The sequence below is a fragment of the Convolutriloba macropyga genome, chromosome 1 (assembly GCF_964194025.1).
Source record: "Convolutriloba macropyga chromosome 1, txConMacr16.3, whole genome shotgun sequence".
NCBI classification, from domain to species: Eukaryota; Metazoa; Xenacoelomorpha; order Acoela; family Convolutidae; genus Convolutriloba; species Convolutriloba macropyga.
This window is the reverse complement of record NC_134468.1, coordinates 36,758,989-36,774,782: the sequence shown is the minus strand read 5'-3', so window position 1 is coordinate 36,774,782 and position 15,794 is coordinate 36,758,989. Positions and strand designations below refer to the sequence as shown.

General features: G+C 37.5%; 1 protein-coding gene across 1 annotated transcript; it reads right to left on the bottom strand.

Annotated features, from left to right (window-relative positions):
- Nucleotides 1–5,675: 5,675 nt before the first annotated feature.
- On the bottom strand, nucleotides 5,676–6,741 carry LOC142348635 (coatomer subunit epsilon-like). The gene has a single exon (XM_075400052.1). The coding sequence runs from the start codon at nucleotides 6,706–6,708 to the stop codon at nucleotides 5,809–5,811; it is 900 nt and encodes a 299-aa protein (XP_075256167.1). The 5' UTR covers nucleotides 6,709–6,741; the 3' UTR covers nucleotides 5,676–5,808.
- Between the last annotated feature and the right edge of the window lie 9,053 nt (nucleotides 6,742–15,794).

Genomic DNA, 15,794 nt, shown 5'->3' with positions numbered 1-15,794 from the left:
CCAGTTTATCAAAAATTTGTCTCAACCTTAAAAAAAGTTTTATGCAACCGATTTGAATCCAACTTAGAAACCATTTAATCGTACGCGTTGCGTTCCCTTCACTTTCCCAGCAAAATTATTGCGCAATAAGAGATATGGTCACAAAACCTACGGACTATAGAGAAAAGAACTAAATCCAAGATGCTTTCGTTGCGGTCTCCTGACCCTCTTGCAATGAATCAAGAAACCGCGCAATGTTTTGACAATAAATATCGATCTTAAAAAATTCCAAAAAAACTGTAAAAAATTTTGTGACTAATTGATGATACATGTTTTTCGGAATATCAAGGGATAAAAAATTAGAAAACAAAATACTAAATCATTACGGTTCAATTAATATAAGTATATTAAGCCTCAATTTCTCTTTCCAAGTTGAGAGGCTTTTCTACAAGTCATCTTTCTACAAAAAAAAACGTTCTGAAAGTTACCCCATATAAAGGACATTGAGCGTTTTCCATGAAATTTAGCACCGTGTGTTGTCTCGAAACCGAGAAAAATATAATAGAGTAAAAAAAACAATAATATATAATAGAAAAAACAATGTAAAAGAAAAATATAATAATAATTGATATGAAATGCTAAACAATCTTAATGGTACTGTTTCTTTTTGATTTTGACGCAATTCAAAATATTATCAAAAATCATAGCGGCGTGTTGTCTCGAAAAATTACATAAAAAGCTCATAAGAAAACAACAGATCAGCGCGAAATTATGTCTTTCTATCAACAGGTGGGTGCCAAAATTTCTACAAAGCTATAATTCTAAAAATGAAAAGTTTACGAAGTTTATTGACAAACTAATTGAGCACTTATAAATATAAATGAGCACTTAATGAATCGAATTCTTAGAGACTGTTAGGAGGCACGGTTGGCTCTGAGAGATCATAATTCCCACAAAGCGTTATCTGTTTATACCGTTTCAGAGAACGAAAAGTAAAATGGTTCAGACGAAAAATCAGTCAGGCAAAAAAACGCTTTAAGAGACTACAGGACTAATAAAATTGCTACAAACATACATTCATAATGGCTGTTTCTTTTTTGAACAACAATAATGAAAAAAATGAATTCAAACCAGGCATGATTTCCACTACCTTGGGTTTTCCTTCTTTGGGAGGTTCAACTTTGATTTAAGATTTCTAATTGATCCCATCTAGAAGGATAGCAGTAGTCTTTGAATTTAGATATAGCTTGTGTCTTACAGAAACTTTGTCATTTCCCTTTAAAATATTAGAGCCAGACGCATCAGAGACTTATACCAGATGAGATTGTAGGAGAATGAAAGCGCATTGTTCGTCTCATCTCAGGTAAATCTCAAGTTAAATCAAAACTTCTCCACTGGATCTTGTATTGCAGTCGTGTGCTGTGTTCTTCCAGAAATCGAATGGATTCACAATTTTCGGTCCAACAAGTATTTTGTTCAGAAGAATGAGATCAGTGAGAACCAGCGTGTACCCAATCGGCAGTGAAGCTTTTCTGCAAGTCATATTTCTACAAAAAACGTTCTGAAAGTTGCCCCTAAAAAGAAAAGTGAGCGGTTTTGATGTGAAATTTAACACCATGTGTTGTCTCGAAACCGTGAAAAATATAACAATGCAGAATAGAAAAAAATATAAAAGAAAAGCATAAATATAACTGATGAAATGCCAACAAATCCTAATGGTACTGTTTCTTTTTCATCTTCAATCAATCCAAAACATTACTATCAAAAATCATAGCGTCGCGTTTGTTCTCTCATAAAATTGAAAAATTACATTCAAAACTCGTAAGAAAACAACAGATCAGCGCAAAATGTTGCCTTTCTATCAACAGGTAGGTGACAAAAGTTCTTCAAGGAAGCTATAATTCTTAAAAAAAGAAAAGTTAATGAAATTAATTGATATATCAATGAGCACATAAAATAATTGTAATTGAGCACTTGGTGAATCGAATTCTAACAGACCGTTAAGAAACGCACGGCTGGCTCTGAGAGATCTTAATGCCCTCCAAGCAGTATCTGTTTATACCGTGTTTAGACGAAAATCAGTCATGCAAAAAATCGCTTTAAAGAGACCACAGGACTAATATAAATGCTACAAACTTAGTTTGAGAGCAATCAATAAGAAATGCCAACCATTCACAATGGTTGTTTCTTTTTAAAACAAAAATATTAATAATAATGAATTTAAACCAAGCATCGTTTCCACTATCTTGGAATTGCCTCCTTTGGGAGGTTCAATTTTGATTTAAGTTTCCCAATTGATCCCTACCAGAAGGATAGCAGTAGTACCTGAATTTAGAAATTGCTTGTGCCTCAAAGAAATTTTCTCAATTCTCTTTAAAATATTAGATGAGGACACATCAGAGGCTCATAATAGGAGAGATTGTAGGAGAATGAAAGCTCATTGTTATAGATACACGAATGAAGAAAATTTCCTGACACCACTTTCGTCATATCTCAAAGTTAAATCAAAACTTCACCACTGGATCTTGTATTGCAGTCGTGTGATATGCTCTTACAGAAATCAAACAGATTCAGAACTGTCTGTCCTACCAGTATTTTGGTCAAAATAATGAGATAAGTGAGGACCAGCGTGTACCCACTTGCTTAATCACATTTAAGACATGGTCTGAATCGGAAAGAATCCATTTTCCGCGGATCCACATTACACATCGTCTTTAAGATATCCCAACGCTGTAGTCTAACTTCACTGGGGAGCAAAATGTTTGATCCATAGTAGAGAATTGAAAGTACAAAAATTTTAACCAGAATACACTTAAAATTCACTTTGTTTAGCAGGCAAATTCGTCAACATGAGCTAGCTTCTGCAGACGCAAGAGATCTACGCCAAGATTTCTTATCGACCTGACCCGTTCAATCAGATATTTTTCTGCTTGAAAAGTCAATTCTTGGTCAGCGCGGTTTTGTAGATAAAACTTCATTAACACAAATTTCATGAAGTTAAAATTCAAATGATTTTTGGTTTGTAGAATAGGTTGAAGGGTTACAGGGAGCCAACACTTTTTGTGTCGTCTGCAAACAATGTTTTTATGCTCGAAAAGTCAATTCTTGGTCAGCGCGGTCTTGTAGAGAAAATGTCATCAAATTGAACTTCATGAAGTTACAATTGAAAAGATTTTCAGTGTGTAGAATATCGGTTTGTAGAACAGGTTGAACGGTTACTGAGCCAACAATTCTTGTGTCGTCTTTAAACATTTTTTGTGCTTGAAAGTCAATTCTTGGTCAGCGCTGTCTTGTAAAGAAAATGTCATTAAATAGAACTTCATGAAGTTACAATTAGAAAAAATTTTGGAATGTAGAATATCGGTTTGTAGAATAGGTTGAAGGTTTACTGAGCCAACAATTTTTGTGTCGTCCGCAAACAAAAAAATATTCATTCGAGAAAACTTTTTGTGAATCATTTAAACAAACCGAAAACAGGAAGACTGTAAAAATTGACCCCTGTGATCTGCCACTGGTTACATTGACAAAATTCGGCGTAAAAATACGATTTGAAGAACAGAAATTTTTCGTCAACACCATATTGAGATAATTTGAGGATGACAATTTCAAAGTTAATTGTGTCGGATGCTTTCGCTATATCGAGAGCGACAGATATTATTTTTTGGCCTTTAGCTCAGTACTTAGAATGTACTAAGAATGTCACAATAAACGAGGAATTGAGTTATGGTTGATCGACCAATACAAAAACCATGCTGTTATTTGCGAAGTTAGTATTGAATCAACTGCTTAAAAAATATAAACCAATCCTTCGAACACTAATGACAAGGATAAAAGCTTGGCAACAGGTCGCTAATAATTAGGATCAAGTTTGCTACCACTCTTAAAATGAAGTCTAACATGAACTTTTTCCATGTCTGGGAAATAGCATTTGTTAATCGAACAACAGATATTGAAAATATTGTTTATTAGAAATGGTGCAGAAGTTCTGCAGAAACCGGGTGACATCTCAATTGAAGTTCAACCCGATTAGATATTAGAGATTTCTTCCACAATTTCCTTTTGTAGAAAAACTTATGTCTAAGCAAATTAAATTATGTTCTTCGTAAGTTTTTGCTGCTTCCAGTACTGATTCCCCCGACTGAAAACAGATGCAAAGCGATAATTGAAAGCTTCACATATGTTCTGAAGTCCATTGACTTGTTTGGCATTATATATCATCTTTGCTGGGATTGAGCCTTCCTTTGAGATACTTGTATGTACTTTGCAATCTTCATGTGGATTCCAGCTTTTTGATCCTTCAACGAACTTTCTTCTGTCTGTCTCAAGAGAACTATTGAGTTGATTTGCTAAAATGCCAACTTTAGATGCATTTTGGCCAGTTATAAGTTTGTTTTCTAAGTAAATGGACCGGGAGGACGTACAAAGAGACGCCAATGCTCGATGAGCTTGTTTTAAGGAGTGATTTGATATTTTCTGAATAGAATTATCTGATGCCTGTTAATTTGACCGATCACTGATTTTTGTTTTTTCTCAAACTAAAGAGTTTTCAGATATTGGCAAATAAAATGCAAACATTGGGTCAAAATTGAGATAAACTGTTCGCCTGATTATAACAGAATTAATACTTGTGTTTCGCCGGTTGATTTATTTGTTCTCTTTTTATATTCAAAGGAAGCGGTTTTCTGCGACAGAATCCGAAAAAAGAAAACTTCAGTTCAATTTAGATACAGTTTTTGTTTAAGTTTCTTGTGAACGCCTTCCAACATATCGTTGGTTCGGCGCTTATATTTTTTCATTCAGATTTCGAAACGTTCGTTCACATTTCGAAAAAAGACTAGCTTTTGAAAAGTTAATATTTTTCTCGAAACGTAAGAGAAAGTTGGAGCATTCTCCGCCATTCACAGATGAAAAGGGGCATTGTCAGCACTCATTTCTTTTCTCACTTTCATTGATTGAGAGACGAAAGAAGAGACAAATTATTCTGTTTTTAACAAGTTGCTTGCATTTTGTTCAAAACTATTTTTACGTCTTGGGCGGCGGAAGGATCCAAGAAATTGTTCAGGTGTTTGAAAGGCGCATGTAATATTCATATTAATAAAGCAGTGTTTGAATTAAATAACCTGGGTCACTCAATGATCTTCTAGGTGTGTTAGATGTTTCTGGAACTTTTTTTCAGTCTATGAAATTATGTCGAACAATATAAGAGTGCAGCTCCTCAGCTGAGATCAGTTTTTATGAGATCAATGATTTGGTTTGATGCGGATTCTTAAAAAATCGCTGAATGTCCTGATTCTCCTGCCCTTAATTTTAGACGTCTTCATAAAACGTCTATTGTTTGCTCCTTTACTAATAGGCCTCCTATATTCTGTATCCTGAAAATGAAAATAAAATGCAGGGTAAAGCTATGATTTTGTACATCTCTTCATCCAGGGCACATCAAATAATTATCAACTTGGACTTGTTGAGAAGCGTGTACATCACTCAAATCAAAACATCATACGTTTAGACATTGCACTGAAACTTCCTGCAGTTCCTTGGACGTTATTTCACTTATTAAATTATTGAGGATTATTAATCTCCAGGAAACATGTCAATTTCATTTTCAATGGTCAACGTCAATGTTTATTATCAATTTTCCCGTAGCTAAATCCACTTATCTTTTAAATTTAAACTCAAAGTCGTCAATCAAAAACATATCAGTTTACAACGCGTGAATTTATAATCAAGTGGTACAATAAATTTTACACCTTAAATTTAAATTTAAAACTTATCCAAAGCCATAAATTGCATACCCACGTTCATTTATACATGTTGAGTTTTACAAATAATTTACAAGGCTCGGTTGGCCAAGATTTGACTGCTGAGCATATCAAATTCGGACTCTTTGGTTACCCAATCCAAGACTATTGGGTGCTGCGGGTGCGATTCATGCAGTTGAGATATGTAACGCTTAGCCAACTCATTCTTGCCACTTAGACTCAGTGTGGTCACAAAGTTTACCAAAGTTTCCACATTATTCGAATCTTTGTCATATGCTTCCTTTACACATTCAAGTGCCTCTTCAAGCCTTCCCTGATTCAAATGGCATATTGCAATGCTGTTGAGCAAGAAAGGAGTATTTTGGAATCGCTCCTGGAGATCTTGGAAAATATGATACGCGTCCTGAATTTTGGGTCCTCCTCGAGCTATATTTAACCATGCAGTTGCTAGCTGGGTAAGAATTGAGTCCTCGTCTTGATCACACATCTTTTTCTGCTCTTTAGCAGCCAGGTCAACGCGGTTGATAGACAGCAAAATTTTCACTGTCAAATTTAAGCACTCCAGATTGTTCGACTGATGCAAGCATCGTAAAGCTGCTTCATAGTTGCCGACCGCGAACAGTGCAGAAGCCGTCATCAACACAACAGTGTCGTTCGAAGCATCTTTCTGCAACATGTCTTCAAGCTGTGAGATTATCGAGCTCTTTCTATCAGGGTTTGATGCCATGTACTCGGAATATAGTCGCACAGCCTTTAGACTGACATCAGCTGATGGCTTTATTGCATCTGTCACTACGCGAAATTTATTTTGAGCAATGTAGCTGCGGTAAACAAAGCAGTCACGCTCCACAGTTTTATCACCATCAACTCGAAGTTTTTGAGCTTCATCAATACATGCTTGGTAGTTTCCAATATAGAAGGAAGCCTTCAAATCGAAGAGCTCGTCGGGTGCAGAATCTTGACGACTCATCTTCTATCTAAAGTTGGTTTAAGCTTTGAATCGAAACCTGAAATGCACAGAAGTGTGGAACAGATGGCTATACTTTTCATGTCGGACTGATTCTGCCCCCCCCCCGCTTATTGGTCATAGTAATGTGCTATATTTTAGCATATCAATTGTAATTGGGGGCACACAAATACTGAGGCGCTTAAACGGAACAGATCCTACATGCCTCCTGGTTTGCTACGCAACGTGTTTCAGCGTACCAAAATAAAATACGGTCTTCCACCATTTTAAACCCCCTCTCGAAATAAAAGCCCTCATTATAGTAGGCTTACGGTAATTGAGGGAGTGGCGTTAAACCTGGTGTGACAACTAAGCTGGGGCGGAGGGGGGTGTTGCTAAACTGGGAAATAGATCCCGAAAACAACCTGTAACAGTTCGGAAAAGAGCAGGCCCGCAAACGCACATCACAAGAAAAATCTTTCAACCGAATAGAAGGTTTAAAGAAATAAGGATTTATGTTTCGTGCCAACTTTGGCTAGAATCCATATGCCCCTCATTTACCAGGCATAGGTGTTAACGCCTATGCTACCGATGCGTATTTTTCCGTCTTTTACACTATGTAGCAGTGAATTTCTGTCAATCAACATTTTTGGCTTTGCTGAGTTGCATGTTTAGGGAGCGCTAAAACCTGTGCAGATACCAATCCTATACATGGTGGCAAAGCGCGTTTATTATCTATTGTCTATTCCTATTTCTGAATCAGCAAAATTCTTGTCAAGGGCTTTTATGGCTCGTCTGTTTTGGCAAGCTTAATGAGCGGAAAACAAAAGCGGATTAGGAGCCAAATTATGAAATTAGAGAAAGATTGGAAGGTAAGAAAAGAAAAAAACGAAATAAAAGGCCGAAACAAAAAGAAAATCAACTTATCTAAGTTGTGGTCAAGGAAGTTATGCGTCTTTATCCGGCTTTAATTGGACTCAAACCCCTGCTCCTCGCTTAACAGTCTTGGTTCTTATCCTGTACGCTAAGTATACCTATTGCTTGCGCCTATTGAACTTCCTAATGCAGAAAGAATGAAGGTATAAAGAAAGAACGCAAGTCAAACTAACAAATAAAAGGAAAGTAATGAAGAACGGAATAAAAAGACAACCAAATACCATTTTTTTTAACCAAGTACATGCTTTTCATCCCTCAACCGGGATTGAACTCATGCCCCTCGCTTCACAGCCATAGATTTCTTCCCTTGAGCTACCGACGCCTGTTGTTTTTGTCCATTGAAAACTGATTACATTAGCAAAAATCTATCGTTGGCTATTTTTTCTCACTGGCTTTTCCTAAGCTGCACTCCTAATGAGCACAGAAACATGACCACGAGCACTGATCAGGAGCATAAGCATGTTGATGTAGGCTGCAAGTTTATGGACCATTAAAACATGAAGATAGGAACGCTGTTAACAATTGCGCTCAAGTGCAATTTTTGTTCAACATAAAAGATAGATAGATGAAAGGGAAAGAATGAAATGCAGAAAGATGAGCGAATGAAGAAAGAACAAAAGGAACAACAAAATAAAGAAGGAAAGAAAAAAAAAGAAAACCAAACCCCAATTTTTTAAACGCCAGCACATAATGCATCGTTTTGTGCCTCTGCTCGGGCTTGAACGCATGCTCATCGATTCGCATTCACAGGTCTATTCCCTTGCGCTAACGACTACTGTTGCTTTTGTCTATTGAATTAAATACATACGCAAATGTTTTGTACATGGCTACTTCTGTCTCGCTGGTTTCTGCTAAGCTGCATTATTAATGTGCAGATCAAGAGCTGAAGCAGAATGTTTAAGGATCGTTAGAGCATGTGAAGACATGAGCGCTGTTACTATTGCGCTCAAGTGCGACATACATTTAAAATTTTAGATAAATAGATAGAAAAAATGGAGAGAATGAAATACAGAACGAATGAGTGAAAAAAGAACGAAAAGAAGGTATAGAAAATGATTAAAAGGAAAGAGATGAAGAACAGAAGAAAAAAGTATTTCATTTCCAAATACTTACACCAGTACACAAAGCATCTATTTCCTCCCATACTCGGGCTTGAATCCATGCCCATCGCTTCACATTCTTAGGTCTAATCCCTTGCGCTACCAAAGCCTGTTGCCTTTGTTTATTCAACTGACTATATACGCAAATTTTTGGTCATAGCTTTTTGCCTCTTTTGTTTTTGTCAAAACTGCTTTCTTAAGGATTAAAAAAATATGTGCAGGTTGGGAGCTTAAGCATGTTGGAGTACGCTTCATGATTAAGGATCGTTAAAGCTTGTGAAGATAGGAGCGCTGTTAAGCATTGCGCTCAAATTCGCCTTACATTAAAAATAATAGATGGATAGATTAAACAGAGAGAATAAAATGCAGAGCGAATGAGTCAAAATAGAACGGAAGGAAGATATAGAAAACGATTAAAAGGAAAGAGATGAAGAACAGAAGAAAAAGATGTCCAAACCCCAAATCTTTTCCCCAGTACACTAAGCATCCAATTCCGCCCCTACTTGGGCTTGGACCCATGCCCATCGCTTAACAGTACTAGGTCTAATCCCTTGCGCTACCAAATCCTGTTGCTTTTGTCTATTCAACTGAATACATACGCAAATTGTTGGTCATTGGCTTTTGTCTCGCTTGTTTTTGTTAAGCTGCATTCTTAATGAGCACCAAAATTTTTCTAGATAGGAGGTTTAAGCATGGTGGAGTAGGCTGCATGTTTATGTATCGTTAAAGCGTGTGAATATAGGAGCGCTGTTACCATTAAGCTCAAGTGCGACTTACATTTAAAATAATAGATAGATAGATGAAAGGGAGAGATTAAAATACAGAAGGAATGAGGTAATATAGAACGAGAGGAAGTTACAAAAAATGAACAAAAGGAAAGAGATGAAAAAAAGAAGAAAAAGATACCCAAATCCCAAATCTTTACATGCGTACACTAAGCATCCACTTCCTCTCCTACTAGGGCTTGAACCGATGCCCATCGCTTCACAGTCGTAGGTCTAATCCTTAGTGCTACCGAAGCCTGTTGCTTTTGTCTATTCAACTGACTACATACGCAAACTTTCGGTCATTGGCTTTTTGTCTCGCTTGTTTTGGTCAAACTGCATTCTTAATGAAAAAAAAACATGTGCAGGTTGGGAGCTTAAGCAGGGTGGAGCAGGCTGCATGTTTAAGGATCGTTAAAAGTTGTGAAGATAGGAGCGCTGTTAAGCATTGCGCTCAAGTGCGACTTACATTTAAAATAAATGATAGATAGATGAAAGGGAGAGATTAAAATACAGAAGGAATGAGGTAATATAGAACAAAAAGAAGATACAAAAAAGGATTAAAAGGAAAGAGATGAAAAAAAGAAGAAAAAGATACCCAAATCCCAAATCTTTACATCAGTACACTATACATCCACTTCCTCTCGTACTAGGGCTTGAACCGATGCCCATCGCTTCACAGTCGTAGGTCTAATCCTTTGTGCTACCGAAGCCTGTTGCTTTTGTCTATTCAACTGACTACATACGCAAACTTTCGGTCATTGGCTTTTTGTCGCGCTTGTTTTGGTTAAACTGCATTCTTAATGAGAAAAAAATATGTGCAGGTTGGGAGTTTAAGCATGGTGGAGCAGGCTGCATGTTTAAGGATCGTTAAAGGTTGTGAAGATAGGAGCTCTGTTAAGCATTGCGCTCAAGTGCGACTTACATTTAAAATAATAGATAGATAGATTAAAAGGAGAGAATGAAATGCAGAACGAATGAGTGAATATAGAACAAATGGAAGATATAGAAAATGATTGGAAGGAAAGAGATGAAGAACACAAGAAAATGATATCCAAACACCAAATCTTTACCCCAGTACACTAAGCATCCATTTCCACCCCTACTCGGGCTTGAACACATGCCCGTCGCTTCACAGTCATAGATCTAATCCTTTGCGCTAACCAAGCCTGTTGCTTTTGTCTATTCAACTGAATACCTTTTTGGTCATTGGCTTTTTGTCTCGCTTGTTTTTGGTAAGCTGCATTCTTAATGAGCACCAAAATTTTTCTAGATAGGAGGTTTAAGCATGGTGGAGTAGGCTGCATGTTTATGTATCGTTAAAGCATGTGATGATAGGAGCGCTGTTAACATTAGGCTCAAGTGCGACTTACATTTAAAATAATAGATAGATAGATTAAAAGGAGAGAATGACAATGCAGAACGAATGAGTGAATATAGAACAAATGGAAGATATAGAAAATGATTGAAAGGAAAGAGATGAAGAACACAAGAAAATGATATCCAAACACCAAATCTTTACCCCAGTACACTAAGCATCCATTTCCGCCCCTACTTGGGATTGAACCCATGCCCATCGCTTCACAGTCGTAGGTCTAATCCTTTGTGCTACCGAAGCCTGTTGCTTTTGTCTATTCAACTGACTACATACGCAAACTTTCGGTCATTGGCTTTTTGTCGCGCTTGTTTTGGTTAAACTGCATTCTTAATGAGAAAAAAATATGTGCAGGTTGGGAGTTTAAGCATGGTGGAGCAGGCTGCATGTTTAAGGATCGTTAAAGGTTGTGAAGATAGGAGCTCTGTTAAGCATTGCGCTCAAGTGCGACTTACATTTAAAATAATAGATAGATAGATTAAAAGGAGAGAATGAAATGCAGAACGAATGAGTGAATATAGAACAAATGGAAGATATAGAAAATGATTGGGAGGAAAGAGATGAAGAACACAAGAAAATGATATCCAAACACCAAATCTTTACCCCAGTACACTAAGCATCCATTTCCACCCCTACTCGGGCTTGAACACATGCCCGTCGCTTCACAGTCATAGATCTAATCCTTTGCGCTAACCAAGCCTGTTGCATTTGTCTATTCAACTGAATACCTTTTTGGTCATTGGCTTTTTGTCTCGCTTGTTTTTGGTAAGCTGCATTCTTAATGAGCACCAAAATTTTTCTAGATAGGAGGTTTAAGCATGGTGGAGTAGGCTGCATGTTTATGTATCGTTAAAGCATGTGAAGATAGGAGCGCTGTTAACATTAGGCTCATGTGCGACTTACATTTAAAATAATAGATAGATAGATTAAAAGGAGAGAATGAGATGCAGAACGAATGAGTGAATATAGAACGAAAGAAAGATATAGAAAACGATTGAAAGGAAAAAGATGAAGAACAGAAGAAAACAATATCCGAAACCCAAATCTTTACCCCAGTACACTAATCATCAATTTCCGCCCCTACTCGGGCTTGAATCTGTGCCCATCGCGTCACGTTCATTGGTCTAATCCCTTGCGCTACCGAAGCATTTCGCTTTTGTCTATTCAACTGACTACATACGCAAATTTTCGGTCATTGGCTTTTTGTCTCGCTTGTTTTGGTTAAACTGCATTCTTAATGAGAAAAAACATGTGCAGGTTGGGAGCTTAAGCATGGTGGAGCAGGCTGCATGTTTAAGGATCGTTAAAGGTTGTTCAGATAGGAGCGCTGTTAAGCATTGCGCTCAAGTGCGACTTACATTTAAAATAATAGATAGATAGATTAAAAGGAGAGAAAGAAATGCAGAACAAATGAGTGAATATAGAACGAAAGGAAGATATAGAAAACGATTGAAAGGAAAGAGATGAAGAACAGAAGAAAACAATATCCAAAACCCAAATCTTTACCCCAGTAGACTAGGCATTCATTTCAACCCCTACTCGGGCTTGAATCCATGCCCATCGCGTCACAGTCATTGGTCTAATCCCTTGCGCTACCGAAGCATTTCGCTTTTGTCTATTCAACTGACTACATACGCAAATTTTTTGGTCATTGATTTTTTTGTCTCGCTGGTTTTTGTTAAGCTGCATTCATAATGAGCACAAAAAGATGTGCAGATTGGGAGCTTAAGCATGGTGGAGTAGGTTGCATGTTCAAGAAGCGTTAAGGCATGGGAAGATGGGAGCGCTGTTACCATTGCGCACAAGTGCGACTTACATCTAAAATTTTAGATAGATAGAAAAAATGGAGAGAATGAAATGCAGAACGAATGAGTGAATATAGAACGAAAAGAAGATATAGAAGACGATTAAAGAAAAGAGATGAAGAACCGAAGAAAAAGATATAAAAATCTCAAATCTTCACCCCAATACACTAAGCGTCCTTTTCCGCCTCTACTTGAGCTTGAACCCATGCCCATCGCTTCACAGTCCTAGGTCTAATCCCTTGCGCTACCAAATCTTGTTGCTGTTGTCTATTCAACTGACTACATACGTAAACTTTTTGTCATTGGCTTTTTGTCTCGCTTGGTTTTGTTAAACTGCATTCTTAATGAGCACAAAAATTTTTCTAGATGGGAAGATTAAGCATGGTGGAGTAGGCTGCATGTTTAAGGATCGTTAAAGCATGTGAGGTTAGGAGTGCTGTTACCATTGCGCTCAAGTGCGAAATGCAGAACGAATGAGTGAATATAGAACGGAAGGGAGAAATAGAAAACGCCTAAAAGGAAATAGATGAAGAACAAAAAAAAAGATTTCCAAATGCTAAATCTTTACCCCAGTACACTAAGCGTCCATTTCCGCCCGTACTCGGGCTTGAACCATGCCCATCGCTTCACAGTCATAGATCTAATCCTTTGCGCTAACCAAGCCTGTTGCTTTTCTCTATTCAACTGAATACATACGCAAACTTTTTGGTCATTGGCTTTTTGTCTCGCTTGTTTTTGTTAAGCTGCATTTTTAATGAGCACCAAAGTTTTTCTAGATAGGAGGTTTAAGCATGGTGGAGTAGGCTGCATGTTTATGTATCGTTAAAGCGTGTGAAGATAGGAGCGCTGTTAAGCATTGCGCTCAAGTGCGACTTACATTTAAAATAATAGATAGATAGATTAAAAGGAGAGAAAGAAATGCAGAACAAATGAGTGAATATAGAACGAAAGGAAGATATAGAAAACGATTGAAAGGAAAGAGATGAAGAACAGAAGAAAACAATATCCGAAACCCAAATCTTTACCCCAGTACACTAATCATCAATTTCCGCCCCTACTCGGGCTTGAATCTGTGCCCATCGCGTCACGTTCATTGGTCTAATCCCTTGCGCTACCGAAGCATTTCGCTTTTGTCTATTCAACTGACTACATACGCAAATTTTCGGTCATTGGCTTTTTGTCTCGCTTGTTTTGGTTAAACTGCATTCTTAATGAGAAAAAACATGTGCAGGTTGGGAGCTTAAGCATGGTGGAGCAGGCTGCATGTTTAAGGATCGTTAAAGGTTGTTCAGATAGGAGCGCTGTTAAGCATTGCGCTCAAGTGCGACTTACATTTAAAATAATAGATAGATAGATTAAAAGGAGAGAAAGAAATGCAGAACAAATGAGTGAATATAGAACGAAAGGAAGATATAGAAAACGATTGAAAGGAAAGAGATGAAGAACAGAAGAAAACAATATCCAAAACCCAAATCTTTACCCCAGTAGACTAGGCATTCATTTCAACCCCTACTCGGGCTTGAATCCATGCCCATCGCGTCACAGTCATTGGTCTAATCCCTTGCGCTACCGAAGCATTTCGCTTTTGTCTATTCAACTGACTACATACGCAAATTTTTTGGTCATTGATTTTTTTGTCTCGCTGGTTTTTGTTAAGCTGCATTCATAATGAGCACAAAAAGATGTGCAGATTGGGAGCTTAAGCATGGTGGAGTAGGTTGCATGTTCAAGAAGCGTTAAAGCATGGGAAGATGGGAGCGCTGTTACCATTGCGCACAAGTGCGACTTACATCTAAAATTTTAGATAGATAGAAAAAATGGAGAGAATGAAATGCAGAACGAATGAGTGAATATAGAACGAAAAGAAGATATAGAAGACGATTAAAGAAAAGAGATGAAGAACCGAAGAAAAAGATATCAAAATCTCAAATCTTCACCCCAATACACTAAGCGTCCTTTTCCGCCTCTACTTGAGCTTGAACCCATGCCCATCGCTTCACAGTCCTAGGTCTAATCCCTTGCGCTACCAAATCTTGTTGCTGTTGTCTATTCAACTGACTACATACGCAAACTTTTTGGTCATTGGCTTTTTGTCTCGCTTGGTTTTGTTAAACTGCATTCTTAATGAGCACAAAAATTTTTCTAGATGGGAAGATTAAGCATGGTGGAGTAGGCTGCATGTTTAAGGATCGTTAAAGCATGTGAGGTTAGGAGTGCTGTTACCATTGCGCTCAAGTGCGAAATGCAGAACGAATGAGTGAATATAGAACGGAAGGGAGAAATAGAAAACGCCTAAAAGGAAATAGATGAAGAACAAAAAAAAAGATTTCCAAATGCTAAATCTTTACCCCAGTACACTAAGCGTCCATTTCCGCCCGTACTCGGGCTTGAACCCATGCCCATCGCTTCACAGTCATAGATCTAATCCTTTGCGCTAACCAAGCCTGTTGCTTTTGTCTATTCAACTGAATACATACGCAAACTTTTTGGTCATTGGCTTTTTGTCTCGCTTGTTTTTGTTAAGCTGCATTCTTAATGAGCACCAAAATTTTTCTAGATAGGAGGTTTAAGCATGGTGGAGTAGGCTGCATGTTTATGTATCGTTAAAGCATGTGAAGATAGGAATGCTGTTAACATTAAGCTCAAGTGCGACTTACATTTAAAATAATAGGTAGATAGATTAAAAGGAGAGAATGATAATGCAGAACGAATGAGTGAATATAGAACAAATGGAGGATATAGAAAATGATTGAAAGGAAAGAGATGAAGAACACAAGAAAATGATATCCAAACACCAAATGTTTACCCCAGCACACTAAGCATCCATTTCCGCCCCTACTCGGGCTTGAACACATGCCCGTCGCTTCACAGTCATAGATCTAATCCTTTGCGCTAACCAAGCCTGTTGCTTTTGTCTATTCAACTGACTACATGAGGAAATTTTTTAGCCATTGTCTTTTTTTCTCGCTTTTTTTGATAAGTTTCATTTATAGTGAGCACAAGAACATGTACAGATTGAGAGCTTAAGCATGATGGATTAGGCTGCATGTTTAAGGATCGTTAAAGCTTGTGAAGATAGAAGCGCTGTTAACCATTGCGCTCAAGTGCGACCTACATTTAAAAAAAGATA